At 37.9% G+C, this 12,528-nt stretch overlaps 1 protein-coding gene across 6 annotated transcripts in view; it reads right to left on the reverse strand.

Annotated features, from left to right (window-relative positions):
• Positions 1–12,528, reverse strand: part of nalcn (sodium leak channel, non-selective) — a 64,799-nt gene that overhangs the window by 592 nt on the left and 51,679 nt on the right. For 5 of the 6 annotated variants that reach the window (XM_043249240.1, XM_043249236.1, XM_043249241.1 and 2 more), the window contains 21 exons: positions 12,343–12,463; positions 11,618–11,749; positions 11,116–11,283; positions 10,514–10,618; positions 10,314–10,420; positions 9,039–9,159; positions 8,848–8,946; positions 8,660–8,753; positions 6,405–6,511; positions 6,249–6,323; positions 5,953–6,072; positions 5,685–5,753; positions 5,440–5,588; positions 5,130–5,223; positions 4,774–4,906; positions 3,165–3,280; positions 1,973–2,130; positions 1,624–1,774; positions 709–858; positions 508–622; positions 1–282 (listed from right to left, as the gene is read on the reverse strand). The exon at positions 1–282 is cut by the window's left edge and continues 592 nt beyond it. In XM_043249240.1, the coding sequence (XP_043105175.1) occupies positions 140–282; positions 508–622; positions 709–858; positions 1,624–1,774; positions 1,973–2,130; positions 3,165–3,280; positions 4,774–4,906; positions 5,130–5,223; positions 5,440–5,588; positions 5,685–5,753; positions 5,953–6,072; positions 6,249–6,323; positions 6,405–6,511; positions 8,660–8,753; positions 8,848–8,946; positions 9,039–9,159; positions 10,314–10,420; positions 10,514–10,618; positions 11,116–11,283; positions 11,618–11,749; positions 12,343–12,463 (2,527 nt within the window). In that variant the 3' untranslated portion in view covers positions 1–139. The remainder of the gene's footprint in view (positions 283–507; positions 623–708; positions 859–1,623; positions 1,775–1,972; positions 2,131–3,164; positions 3,281–4,773; positions 4,907–5,129; positions 5,224–5,439; positions 5,589–5,684; positions 5,754–5,952; positions 6,073–6,248; positions 6,324–6,404; positions 6,512–8,659; positions 8,754–8,847; positions 8,947–9,038; positions 9,160–10,313; positions 10,421–10,513; positions 10,619–11,115; positions 11,284–11,617; positions 11,750–12,342; positions 12,464–12,528) is intronic. The other variant, XM_043249239.1, reaches the window with a different exon arrangement.

Genomic DNA, 12,528 nt, shown 5'->3' on the forward strand with positions numbered 1-12,528 from the left:
TTAAGCAGCGTAGACTCGCCTATGTAAAGCCAACAGAGGATCGTGGCTAATGCCATATAAGAAGCCAATACAAAAGGTTTAGCAGAATGATCCTTTCTTAAGAAGAAAAATCTGAAAAAAATTAGCATGCTGTTTTGCTTCAGATATCAATGAGGTCATCGCCGCTTTCATCACTTTCCACTGTCAGCTGGCGAGTCCACCACTTCTTGACTTCAGACCCCGAGGAGGCCTCATCACTCACAGGGTTCATCTTACACACCATGGACTTCACACTTGTGCGCCCTGCGGGACAAACACAAGATGCAGTGTGAGTCACGCATTAAACACATCAATGTGCAGAATACTAAATATGTGGAAAAACATTAACAATAAACAAGTCTTTTTCAAAACCAACACAGAAGAAAGTATAGTATAATTATGCTAACGTATTTTAGCAACACTTAGTATAGCTTATGCTTCTACAAAAGCAATACTAAGAGCATGATTAATAGACTGTTTGGTGTTGACCTGCAGGAAGTCGCCACTGTCCCAGCTTCCTCTGGGGCCGGTCACCGGAGTCCTGGCGATATCCGCTGCGGTCTGACAGGGTAGGGCTCAGTAAGGTCTGCAGGCCGCTGTTCTGCTGGGTCAATCATTGCAGATGGTTTCATTAGAATGAGCACTCGGAGACACACAGGGTCTCTGCAGAACAGACACCGGTAGGGTTACCTCTGGCTGAGTGGGATTGTCTTGGTTATGGGTGTTGGTGTCCTCGCTGGGGACGGTGGTCTCGATGCTGGGAGGGTTGAGCAGACGCCGGAGGTCCTGCTGTTGGCTCTCTCTCAGACTGAGAATGATGCTACATGACTGCTGCTGCTTCTGGAGGAGGAAGGTGGTGTCAGTGTTTTCATTCGGCTCATCTCGCAAGTCTAATATCAGCCACTATGCTGATATGGGACTAATTCTATTGAACAATGGCACTGAAAGCAACTGAACAGAATATATCAGTGATCCTATAAGTGGATCTGTGTGAGCTTTGACTTTGGCAAGCCAAAAGCGCCTAATTGTGATTTCCTGCTCAAATCAGATTTCTTTGTGAGAAGAGATAGCGAAGTCCCTTTCAAGGAAAGTCAGTTCACTCAGCGGCTGTTTAAAGAAACGCCTCCAGGCAGCTATTTTGGGCACCAATTCCTATCTCTAAGAATGAGGAATGGAAAATCTCAGAAAATACTCTAAATAACTTGTTATTTCATCATAATGTGCAATGAAATGTGGAATATTAGGAATAAACCATCTTGGTATATATATTTAGATTTTTGAAGATATTTACGGCTGCAGTAAATAAAAAAATACAAAATAAATAAATAAAAACTCACTCAGACATGGAGTTAATGTCACATTGTGAAGTTAGACTGACATAAATATTGCATAAATTCCCACCTGACTGTTTAAAATCCACAGCCAAAAAACAAAACTAAAATGTACAATATGAATTTATTTCCACATATTAAAGTGACACCAGATTTGGCCCATGTTGAGATGTAGTATAAATATAGTCACTGTCAAACTGCTGATCCGCTTTTAGTGTATTGGGGTAAATATCACAAGTGAAGTGTCAGGAGAGTGTGGTGTGTGTGAACTCACGGCTCGTATGCGTTTGAGGCACTTCTTTAACCACATACGGATGGTTTGTTTGGCCACCTCCTCCTCTATAGTGTATTCAAGCTGCTCTCGCGCCAACAGTTCCTCCAGCTGAAGACTCTTCCGGATATCAACTGAGCGGTACGACAGCATGCTGAAACACACACCATCAGTCACTTCCTATAAGCTGCAGAACATGCTTAGTGGCCAACACAAATAACACTAACCATGAATTGGCCCTTTCAAGTGTTAGTAACAGTTTTATATAAAAAGAGGACATTTTGATTTGTCATAATATTATATTAATTCTTCTGCTTGTGTGCTGTAATGAATACTAGTGGTCCTTTCTAACCTCAGTACATCATGGAAGGTGACATCTCCTCCGTTGTGCAGACGCTCCATCTCATAACACATGTGTTTAAAGAGAAGCTTGTCTTTGTCCAGGTCAACTTCCAGACGACCTCTCAGCAGACGAAGCAGAAACTTCACCCGAGAGGTCGGAATCACTCCCTGTTTCAAAAAACAAGTACATAGCGGTATACATAACAACAAAAAGGTTATTTAGGACAATTCTCACACTATTACTCTATTATAGCTAGTGAGCTGCCTACCTTAGGGGTCTAAGGACTATTCTTTTTGATATAATATGATATAAATTCTTAGAAATTTATATCATATTATATCATTAGAAGAGCAGGGATTGTACAAAAAAACTGCCAAACTGAATGGTGAAAATATTTTTATTTTAAAAAAAAAAAAAAAAAAATATATATATATATATATATATATATTTTTTTTTTTCTCACTGTTTTTGTATATTGCAACATACTAACAGCAAACTTTAATATGTTAATAGGTTAATATATTAGTGATCAAAAATTATGCTAACAATTTTTTTTTTTTTTTTATCAAAAGGCAGTTCATTACCAAAAAATATTACTATTACTTTTTTCTGATTGGTTGTTTACAGTTTTGTTTTTCAGCCAAATGACACCTCTGGTGAAAAGCTGTTGTTGCCTATGTAGAGTGTTCTAAATCATCTTTGTGGGATTTATGCTGTCTTAGAAGGCTAGCAGGCATCGAGGAAGCTCACTAGATTTTAGAGCAGAGCTCATGTGTCTAATTAGGGACAAAGTACTTCCTGTGCTCAGCTGTTACAGTCTTATGGCCTCAAGTGTTTCTAGTTGATCCCAGCACCGCTGGTTGATTCATTAAGACCAGAAAATGACTGGTGTGCCTCATTTAACTCAAATATACACAAGTAGATATTACTGATCCTACGGGAGGAGGTCAAATCTGCACGCACTTCTCTCTGCTGCTCTCAATAAGACTGTTTCCACCTAATGAAGATGACAGCTCAACACCTCTCGCTATCTGTGACAGGCAGTAATAACCTCCAATTACTATGGAGGTGAGAATGTCGATGCGTGTGATTCATTCATTTGCGGCTTCAGAGTCAGTGCAGAGAACACACGCGGGTATTAACTCAAAATCATCCCCGCTGACAGCCGCTGATCACAGGCACGTCCCATCCTCCTCCTCACCTCCCGCTTGTCATCCACCATGTTCCAAATGATCTGGAAGTGACGCAGGTCGTTGTAGCTTAGCAACTGGTCTTCCTCGGTGGAGTAGAACAAAGAGAAATTCTCCACAATGATGGCTAAGAGGGAAATAAAAATGATTATGGTTGGGATAGCTGTCAGCTAGGCTCTTAAAACATAAGTAAAAGACTGAAAACAGACTCTAAACAAGTGTGCAAACGCAGACAGGTATGCTTTGCTTATGCATTGCAAACAAATGCTCCTGTTGTACATACTTGACATGCGTTCTTGTATCGCTGTGGTGGTAATAAACCTCAAGGGGGCAATAGAGGTATCTTTTTAATGCCTGTTTGTCAGGCTATAAAATGTTGACATTAATGCTAATGGCTAATGCTAATGCTATATAGCAGCTTTTGAGGCAACACCGGAAATGCAACCAGCTAACACACTGAATGACACATTTAATAATAAAAAAGCTCAAACATTATTATTATTATAGTTTCCAAAGCATTTGTCACTTTCGTTTAGATTAACTTGATGTACTAAAATAACTAAAGCGAAAAAAAACAACAACTATACAGTAAATACATATATAAATACAAGTTTAATATACTAGTAATACTAATAAATTAATAAAAATCTAAAATAGTAAAATATATACAGCATTGTGGAAAAATATATTTTTATATAATTTTATATAATATTTAATATAATATTATATATATATATATATATATATATATATATATATATGTGTGTGTGTATGTATGTGTGTGTGTATGTATGTATGTATATATATATATATATATATATATATATATATATATATATTAGCTTTTTGTTACATTTACATTTAAAAAAATATTTAAAAACATTATATATATATATATATATATATATATATATATATATATATATATATAAAACAATATTTTAAAAAATATTTTAAATGTAAGAGCAAAGCTAATTTTCAGCCATTGCGCCAGTCTTCAGTGACAGAAATCAACCTAATATGCTGATCTGATGCCCAACGAAAAGTATTTTTGTAAAAATGCATTTAAAATATATATTTTTTATTTTTGTAAAATTATCAAGGTTTTACTGCAACATCTGATCAATTTAAGGAATCCATACTATCAATCATCTTAAGGTGTATAAACCCCTTTAATCTTCTACTGCATAAATAATGCATCCTGTTTGACATGTCAATTATAATTGGAACAAGCCATTCTCAAATCAATTCTGATTGGTGCACAACCCAACTTGCTAATTAAGCAGCCTGTTGGGGACACTAACATGTGATGTTAACTAGAAAGTGTGCGCATCTATACAGCCCATAAACCAAGAGGAATAGAGACACTAAACTGGCTTTGACCCAAAGTGATTCAAAGCCTCATTCATATTCAGCAGTGACCAGTGCTGAGCAACGAAAGGGAGGAACCACTCTGTTCTGGCAAAAAACGAGATAATAAACATGGAAGGACGTCAGGAAGAAGAATAGGCAGGGATATTGCATTTTACAAGCTAGTTTGGCTAGCGGGAGGAAATTAGATACCACCCTAGGAGATGGAACAGGATATTGTGTCGGCAGTCAAGGGAAAGAGGCGCTTACCTACAAGCAGGTTGAGCATGATGTAAGCGATGATGACATAGAAAGAGCAAAAGTAAATGAGGGCGCCGGCATAGTTTCCACAGTCAGTTTCCCAATAGCGATGTTTGTCTGGAGTGCAGAATGGCGGCTGCACCTGGGGAACGAGGCCGATAAACAAACATAATCAACACATGGGGTTCGCAGCTGATGGGTTTTTGTTAACAGAAATCATTCAGAAGCATGTTGAATGAAACCAGACGCTGTACACTTATATTTGCAATTCTGTCTTATTCATTTAAATTGAATTGTTTACTGTTTTTTAAATGATTTTCACAGCGAGCAAGCTTGCAAAACGGGGCTGCCATCCAATCTCTTACCATGCAGTCATGCATGATCTTATTCCAGTCTTCACCTGTGACTATTCGAAACAGTACAGTGATGGCTTTCCCCGCAGTGGAGAAGTTTGCGTGCCTGTTGGCGAGAGAGGAAAAAGTAACAGCTCACGCAGAGTCACTTCCTCTCATGCTGTCAGCTGTACCTGAAAATTGATTCTCTCAAACGCAAGTAGGGCATGCGAGCAAAACGTTTTGACAACACCAATTATATCGGCGCCGTGGGTAATAGTAAGTGTGTTACAAATCTGAAAGCAGTCCAATCAGAGCCTCCATGTGTCACAAGACGGCTCACCTGTTAATGTTCTCGCCGTATTTGACGGTGCCGAAGAGGACGACGCCGGCGAAAGCGTAGCACAGCAACAACAAGAACATACCCACGATAATAAAGAAACTCTTGTACATGCTGACGACCACTGTCAGCAGAAGCATCTTTAACGTTACCTGTAAATACAAGACAGCTCGGCGGTGAAGGAAAAAACACTGTAATTTGTTAAATGTCATTTCATATATTTTGCGTAAATATTCATGCACACTTACATGCTTCCCACATATGGTGAAAAACCTGAATACTATCACGCATGTGCCCATCATGTATGTGTAAGCGTTCTAAAGAAAAATAAATTTGATTACTTACAGTATAATGTACATCTATATCAAAAATATATATTTTACATTACATATAAATATATTTAATATATAAATAGATAATGTTTTTCTTAAATATATACAAGGCGTGTGTTGCCTTACTATAATGCAATAAAAAGGTATAAAAGCCTTTGGAAATGCATGACATTTTAACTTGTACCTGTAAAGCAAAGTGCAAAATGATCCATATGACTCCCAGGGAAGTGACGAGTAGGTCATATCTGTTTCTCCTGCTCTGCCAGTATCCAGCTGGTGACATAGCTATCAGCTTCATAGTCACCTGCGGCAGAGCAAATTTAATTATGTCTTGACCGTACAATACTACGAGAGACCTCATGAACTGTGAGGCCTCTGGTGAATTTTAAAACTTTTTTTGCGGCTGGAAATAAATCTCGCTTGGGCTGACTCGCGAACAGCAAACAGAATTGAAAAAAAAAGATACTGTATCAGCTTTACCTCCAGAACAAAAATGAACGTGAAAACCACAGACATCGTGGCCAAAGGAAAAGTAACCGGGTGAAGTTCATCCCACTGTAACGCACACAAAAAAATTAAACGATCATTTTAGTGCAGAAATTAATCAAAAAAGGCTTTTACTGTAACCCTCCTTACCTTAACAGACAGGAGGACAGACTGCGCTAACACCAGCACTGCAATACCTCGCTTGAAAAAAGGATGCTGGGTAATGTCATACATTTTTGCCCGAAATCCACCGTTTTCTGCAAATGGAAGAGAAGGAATTTCAGTTTTGAAAGAACAGAAAATGAGTTCTTTTCTGAATGATCCAGTGCTGTGGTTATAAAACAAAGACCTGGTTAAAATTCCCTGACCTTCACAATAATCTCTACGTTCTCCTTTATCATCAATTAAAAGACTCGCTGAGAGAAAATCATCTCAACTGTTCATTCAATGCACTCTGTAAGAGCTTTACCCTTGGCATTACTTAGAGATTCGCTACATCATCGTTTTGCTGTCTTTTAGCTAAAGGTCACGAGGTCTGAGTGGCATTCATCATACACCGTAATCACAAGTTCATTTCAACAGCCACAAAGCGCAGACAGATTATTTGAAGCTGGCTTCAATGGAGTTGGAATTGATGTGGTTACTCTGCCGAGTGCTGACTAAGATATTGATTTTTCTGTTATTCCACAAGGCAACACTACCTGGCAGGAAGCACAAAGAAAACTCCGCCTACTGCCATCCACAGCTCTCTATAGCCATCTCTCATTTCAGTTCTTATATAGCATACAATGAACATTATAGCTGCAATATTTAGTATTATAATATATTATATTGGTTATGGGCATTCATCATTTTTGTATTGTTATTTACTTATATTTAATAATTGTTAAGAATTTTAGTACTTGATCATTTCAACTGATTTTAATTAGTTAAGGCAAAGTTTCTATCTTTTAAAGTTTTTTTTTTGATATAATAATTATATTTAGGCTTTATTTCAGTGTTTTTAAGGGTTTGAGGGATAAATTGCTTTATCACAGTAACTAAATAAAAAAATGAAATGAATAGAGAACAGCAGTATTAGTAGTAATTCTAGTGATTTTGAGACTGCTCTGCCCGGTTGAATATATGGATGTTATTATGCTTGTTAGTGGTAGAAAAAGAAAAAAGAAAGGAACTAACCATTATTCAAATTTGATTGCTCTTTGAGGGACAATTTAATTAGAAGGGTTGCACAACAAAAAGTGTGGACCAGAAAATGCATTTTGTTTTGTTTGAACAAAATTAGATTTCAGTTATCAACACTAGAGGAAAAGCACACTGCTTCCATGCTGATAGAGAAAAGCCCATTGTTTACGAAAGCAGCATAGATGAACAATTCTATTGTAATTCACAAAGAACTGCTGCACGTTCCCCTACTGGTTAAAATGATAACGGAACAACTCAAATGTACTTAATAGCTGAAAAAGAATAGAAAAGTAGCAAAAATCTGTCAGCCTTTAGAGTTTGCTTCAAAACATATCAATCAAATATGCACACTTGTCAGCAGATCGGAGCATTATTTTGTGTCTAATTGCCACATAAAATATTCCTGGATAATTGCCTACTATGATAATTGTGTTTATTCTTTCCTGCTGTTATGAAACATGTCTTTGAAGTGTCTGTTTCCAGGCAAGCCAACGGCAGTCTAACATAAAAACATAACGAGCCACCGCCGTCACCACAGAGCCTGCGACTGCCAAATCAATCAGTCAGTCAATCTATGGGAGACACAGAGAGAATCGCTCTTCTCTCTTTGGCTCCGAGGTGCCCACAGAGCCCAAAGTCATTCATACTACAGGCAGCTATAACTTCTGACTCAAAAGTGGAGTGGTTATTATCAAGTGTGTGATTGCCTTGGGGGTGTATCCACCGCTGAAAGCTTAAATTTAGTTTGTTCTCTACTACAGCAGAGGAGAGCTGATTAAATGCTTCAGGAAACACATGCAAAGCAGGGATGGCTCATTAGCCAGGAGAGGAAGAGTGGAAGATGGAGGGAGGGAGGGAGGGAGAGAAAAAAGAGAGAAAGAAAGAGATGAGAGACTGAGAGGCTGCTGCTGATTAATACACTCGCTGCTCTGGTGACGTTTATATGTGCACCACCAACATGTCGCTTTGTGGCAGCTTTAAAGGATTCCAATTCGTAAAGCTTCAATTATCTACAGACATCTTTGACAGAGTAAATATGAGTACTATCAAACAATGAATCAAACAAACTGACTTCAACGTAATTAAAACGTTGCACACTATTTATTTCCACTACTTTTATATTCTAAAACACACGGTGGCACACAAACTACAACAGAGCAACATTATGGTGATGTACAAATGGACGTTTATATTTCTATAGACCTCAAGTGAGCACTTACCTGGACGTGGGGGGAGGTGGAGGGGCTGAGCAATCTTGAGTCGACTTTTCAAATCTTCCCATCTCCTCTGATCCACGGTCAAAAGAGCAGTGCCCTAAAAAAAAAATACATCAAACACATCAGATCAGGGATCAGCCAATGAACCTAATGTAGCTACTCATCAGATAACAGTAAGAAAACTGCCATACCTTATTTTCGTTAAAGTTGGCAATGACAACACCAACAAAGAGAGTAAGTCCGATCATACAGCCCAAGAACACAAAGACGTGGATGTAGATGCCATGAATCTGTTTTAAGAGACAATCAAAGTTCCTTAACAGTGCAGTCATAATCAGTCAGTTCAGTATTCAGTTTTGGTGTCTTAATAAAAGTTACTTACCGGTCCTACTCTGTGTATGATGACGTCTCTCACCTCCACCCAGCCCTTTAGTGAAAGCACCTCAAACAGAGCCAGCATGGCATTGCCTACATTATCGAAATTAAAGTTTCGAGGGTTTGCCCTAAAAAGAGCAATTCAAGAGATATTCAGTGATTCTAAAGACAATAATTTTTTCACAATTATTCAACAATTCTTAGGAAGATGAAATGTCACCCACACATCAAAAGAAAATATAAATATCTTAGAATATTGAGCATGTTTTTAATTTAAAATTTTCCATTGTGACATTTTCGTTATAGTATATAATCTTCATGAAAATAATTGAAAAAATTAAAGACTTAATTTTACTCAAATATAAACCAGACATTAATTGTTATAATCACATTTAAAGCAATTACTAAAACCACTAAAACCAAGAACATTCAGAAAGCATTTTTAAAATGTGACTTGAATAATTTTGTCAACTCATCTTATGAGTTAAACATAAAGCACTACTGCTCTTAAAACACAAAAAAACAAGGAGGAAAAAAACCTTCAGCTGTTCCCTTCTTATAATCTCAGGTATAAAATGTACCAAAATGTTAGGTTGTCTGTCTGCATGTGTTTGCGGACTGGAGATGCACGGCTCTATGGACTGAACATGAACACAATACCAAAAGGATCAAACGCCTTGCTCTTTTTCTGTTACCACGCAAAACCCTCAATGATAAAAGAACAACAACCTCTCTCTGTCTCTCTCTGTTATTCAGAAACCTTGCTTGCTCTAGAACGCTATGGACCCATGTGTGTCTTTTGCTGGTCTTCATTATTTAATGTCTAACAAATAATTTGCCATTGTGTTGCCACACATCTCTAGAGCAATAACAGACTCATTGGTGTGTGGGTGTATGATTGTGTTGTTTGTGTTTATGCCTGAGGGAAGGATATATCAGCCCCCTGCTCCGTGCCCACGACAAACTGTACAACTGCACTGCAACACTGACTATTGCTTATGGGGAAAATACATATGAAAGATGATGAAAACGTGGTGCTGTTTATCTGATGAGAGCATTTATAATAATGGTTTATGCTGTCACAGATTAGATGTTACTGCAAGGATATCTCAAAAAGACCTCAACACACATCAAGATGTGAAAAGTTCAGTTTGTGTTGAATTATTTTGTGTTATTAAAAGAAACTAAATTGTATGAATTTGAATTTATATCTTAAAAATACACACACACATTTATTTCAAACAACAAGTACTATAGAAAACATTCTTTTTCCATTTCATACCAAACTCTTGGCACCCAGAATCCTGGTTTCTTCTCGCCTGGTCTCAGTTTCAAATTTAGGTTTTTTGAAATGCTCACATTGATCCTAAAGATGCCATGGCAGTCCTCCTGAAAAAGTACAAAAAGCACAACATTTCAGTGAAGAACAGAAGATCCTTCACTCCGAACTTAGTTTGAAAAGTTGTAAGAATTACATTGTACCTTATTGGAGATATGGGGATCATTGCATTTGGCAAGTTTTCCAGCAAAGAGTTGCACCCCAAAGGTTGCAAACACCAGCATTAGTGTCAGAAGAAGAATAGAGACCTGTTTGGGAAATCAATAATATGGTCTACAGCAAAATGGCTTTCCCACAAAATATGGTCAGTGCATTACTCTCATATACTGTAACCCTATAATAAGCTCAAAGAAAAGAACCCAAGGGGAGCGAAGCTTTTAGAGCCCCATAAAGAAATCTCCTAGACAAATACTGCTGAGCTAACGCATTACATTCCAGTGCTGCAAAGAAGAGAGCTTCTCGATTTTCAATTAAAGGGGTCATACCACAAAACATTTCAAATAAAAATATTTGATGTAGTCAGAACGCAAACCTCTTTCTTCCAAAGTCTCAGCTATTGAAAAACTGCTGCAAAAATTAAGCTAAAAACCTATGTCATATTTAATTATACATGCTAAAAAAATGTTATGGAAGCATAACTAGAAAACAAAAGTATATTTTTAGAAGAATTAACAAACAAACAGCAATCTTTGCACCATTTATTGAGCGACTACAGACAGAAAGAGGGGACGATTTGTTCACTCACCAAGAAGATCTCTTTGAAACCCTTGAGGACCTCTCGAACTACCTTCCTCATTTGTGGCACCAGTTTAAAGATACGCAGTGGGCGCAGGCAGCGTAGCATCATGAGGAGCTGGGCACCAGACTCAGGAGGCACATTGTTTGGCAGCCAGCATAGAAAGATCAAACTGATCTACAAAGTGGGCAGAAAGACCACCTTAAAGGGCACAACTCTTCATTTAATCCTGATCTTGAATCTGAAATTGCTAAATGCAGATTATTTTTCTATGGTATATTTATATTGCTTTAATAATATAAACGCTGGAAGTATTACTCATGCAATAATGTGAGAGATTCTGAAATGAGTAAACAGGATGAAATTGACGTGACTGGGTCATTTAAATAAAACACTGTTTAGGGTCATTAAAACGCAATCTCATTAGAGAAGTGAGTAATCAGCTAGAAGGCTGCCTTCACATGTGTCAGAAAGTGGGTTTTTCACAGGAGAGCTGAGAATGGAGATTTACTAAGTAGATGAAGATGTCCATGACGCCACCGAAGTCTCGGATGACTGCAGTGGGAGTGAAGAACAGACCATCTGCCATGATCTTCAGGTTCAGCTCAATGCTCATGAAGATAACAAATACGTATTCTCCGATCTGCAGGAAAAGTGCTGGTTTAGTGTACAATAGAAAACACTTTTTCCTGAAGCACCTTTTTTAACACCATACAGAAACTAAAAGTTTTCAAGCTTTGTCCTAACATTTTTTTTGCCTTCTGGTAAGTTAGAGAGGCTTTTGAGACTGGGAGTGTCATAACACAAAAACTCGCCAGGATAAAAATCTTTCTCTGTGCCCTTAAAATATCCTTATCAGGTAAAAAGCAGGTCATCCTGGACTGTCTGAAGTGGAGTTTCAATCAGTGGAGTAGAGAAAGAGACAGAAGAATTTAAGAGTGGCAGGTCAATTGGCCCCAACTTTCTGTCTCGTAAAAGTAAAAAACTTGTTGAAAAGGTAACCTAAAAACAAGTACATTTAAATGAACTACAAAGTAGACTAAATCAGTGGGGATGGTGATCAAATGTGCTCAAAAGGTCAAAACTAGTTAGAGTGGCAATCAAAAGTGCTGGACTGCAACAAAAGCGAGACATGATGACCAGCCTCCAGGAAAGAGATGAGGAACATTTACAGGGTAAAAAAGTTAGTTGGATGTGCGTGTGGGATAGAATGGTGACCAGTTGGGTTTAGAATACCTGCAGGGTAGGGACATGCATGACCCTAGTAAAAGGGGACTCAAACATCATGGAAATACAAGAGCAGATGGTGACCACGATCATCACCCAGTCCAGATAGGTTACCAAGCCCAGCAAATCACTGGAGAACACACACAGACACATACACATGCAAGGTTTAGTGCAGGTTAAATGTGCTACTCTCCT

This window comes from Puntigrus tetrazona, chromosome 9 (genome assembly GCF_018831695.1).
Source record: "Puntigrus tetrazona isolate hp1 chromosome 9, ASM1883169v1, whole genome shotgun sequence".
NCBI classification, from domain to species: domain Eukaryota; kingdom Metazoa; phylum Chordata; class Actinopteri; order Cypriniformes; family Cyprinidae; genus Puntigrus; species Puntigrus tetrazona.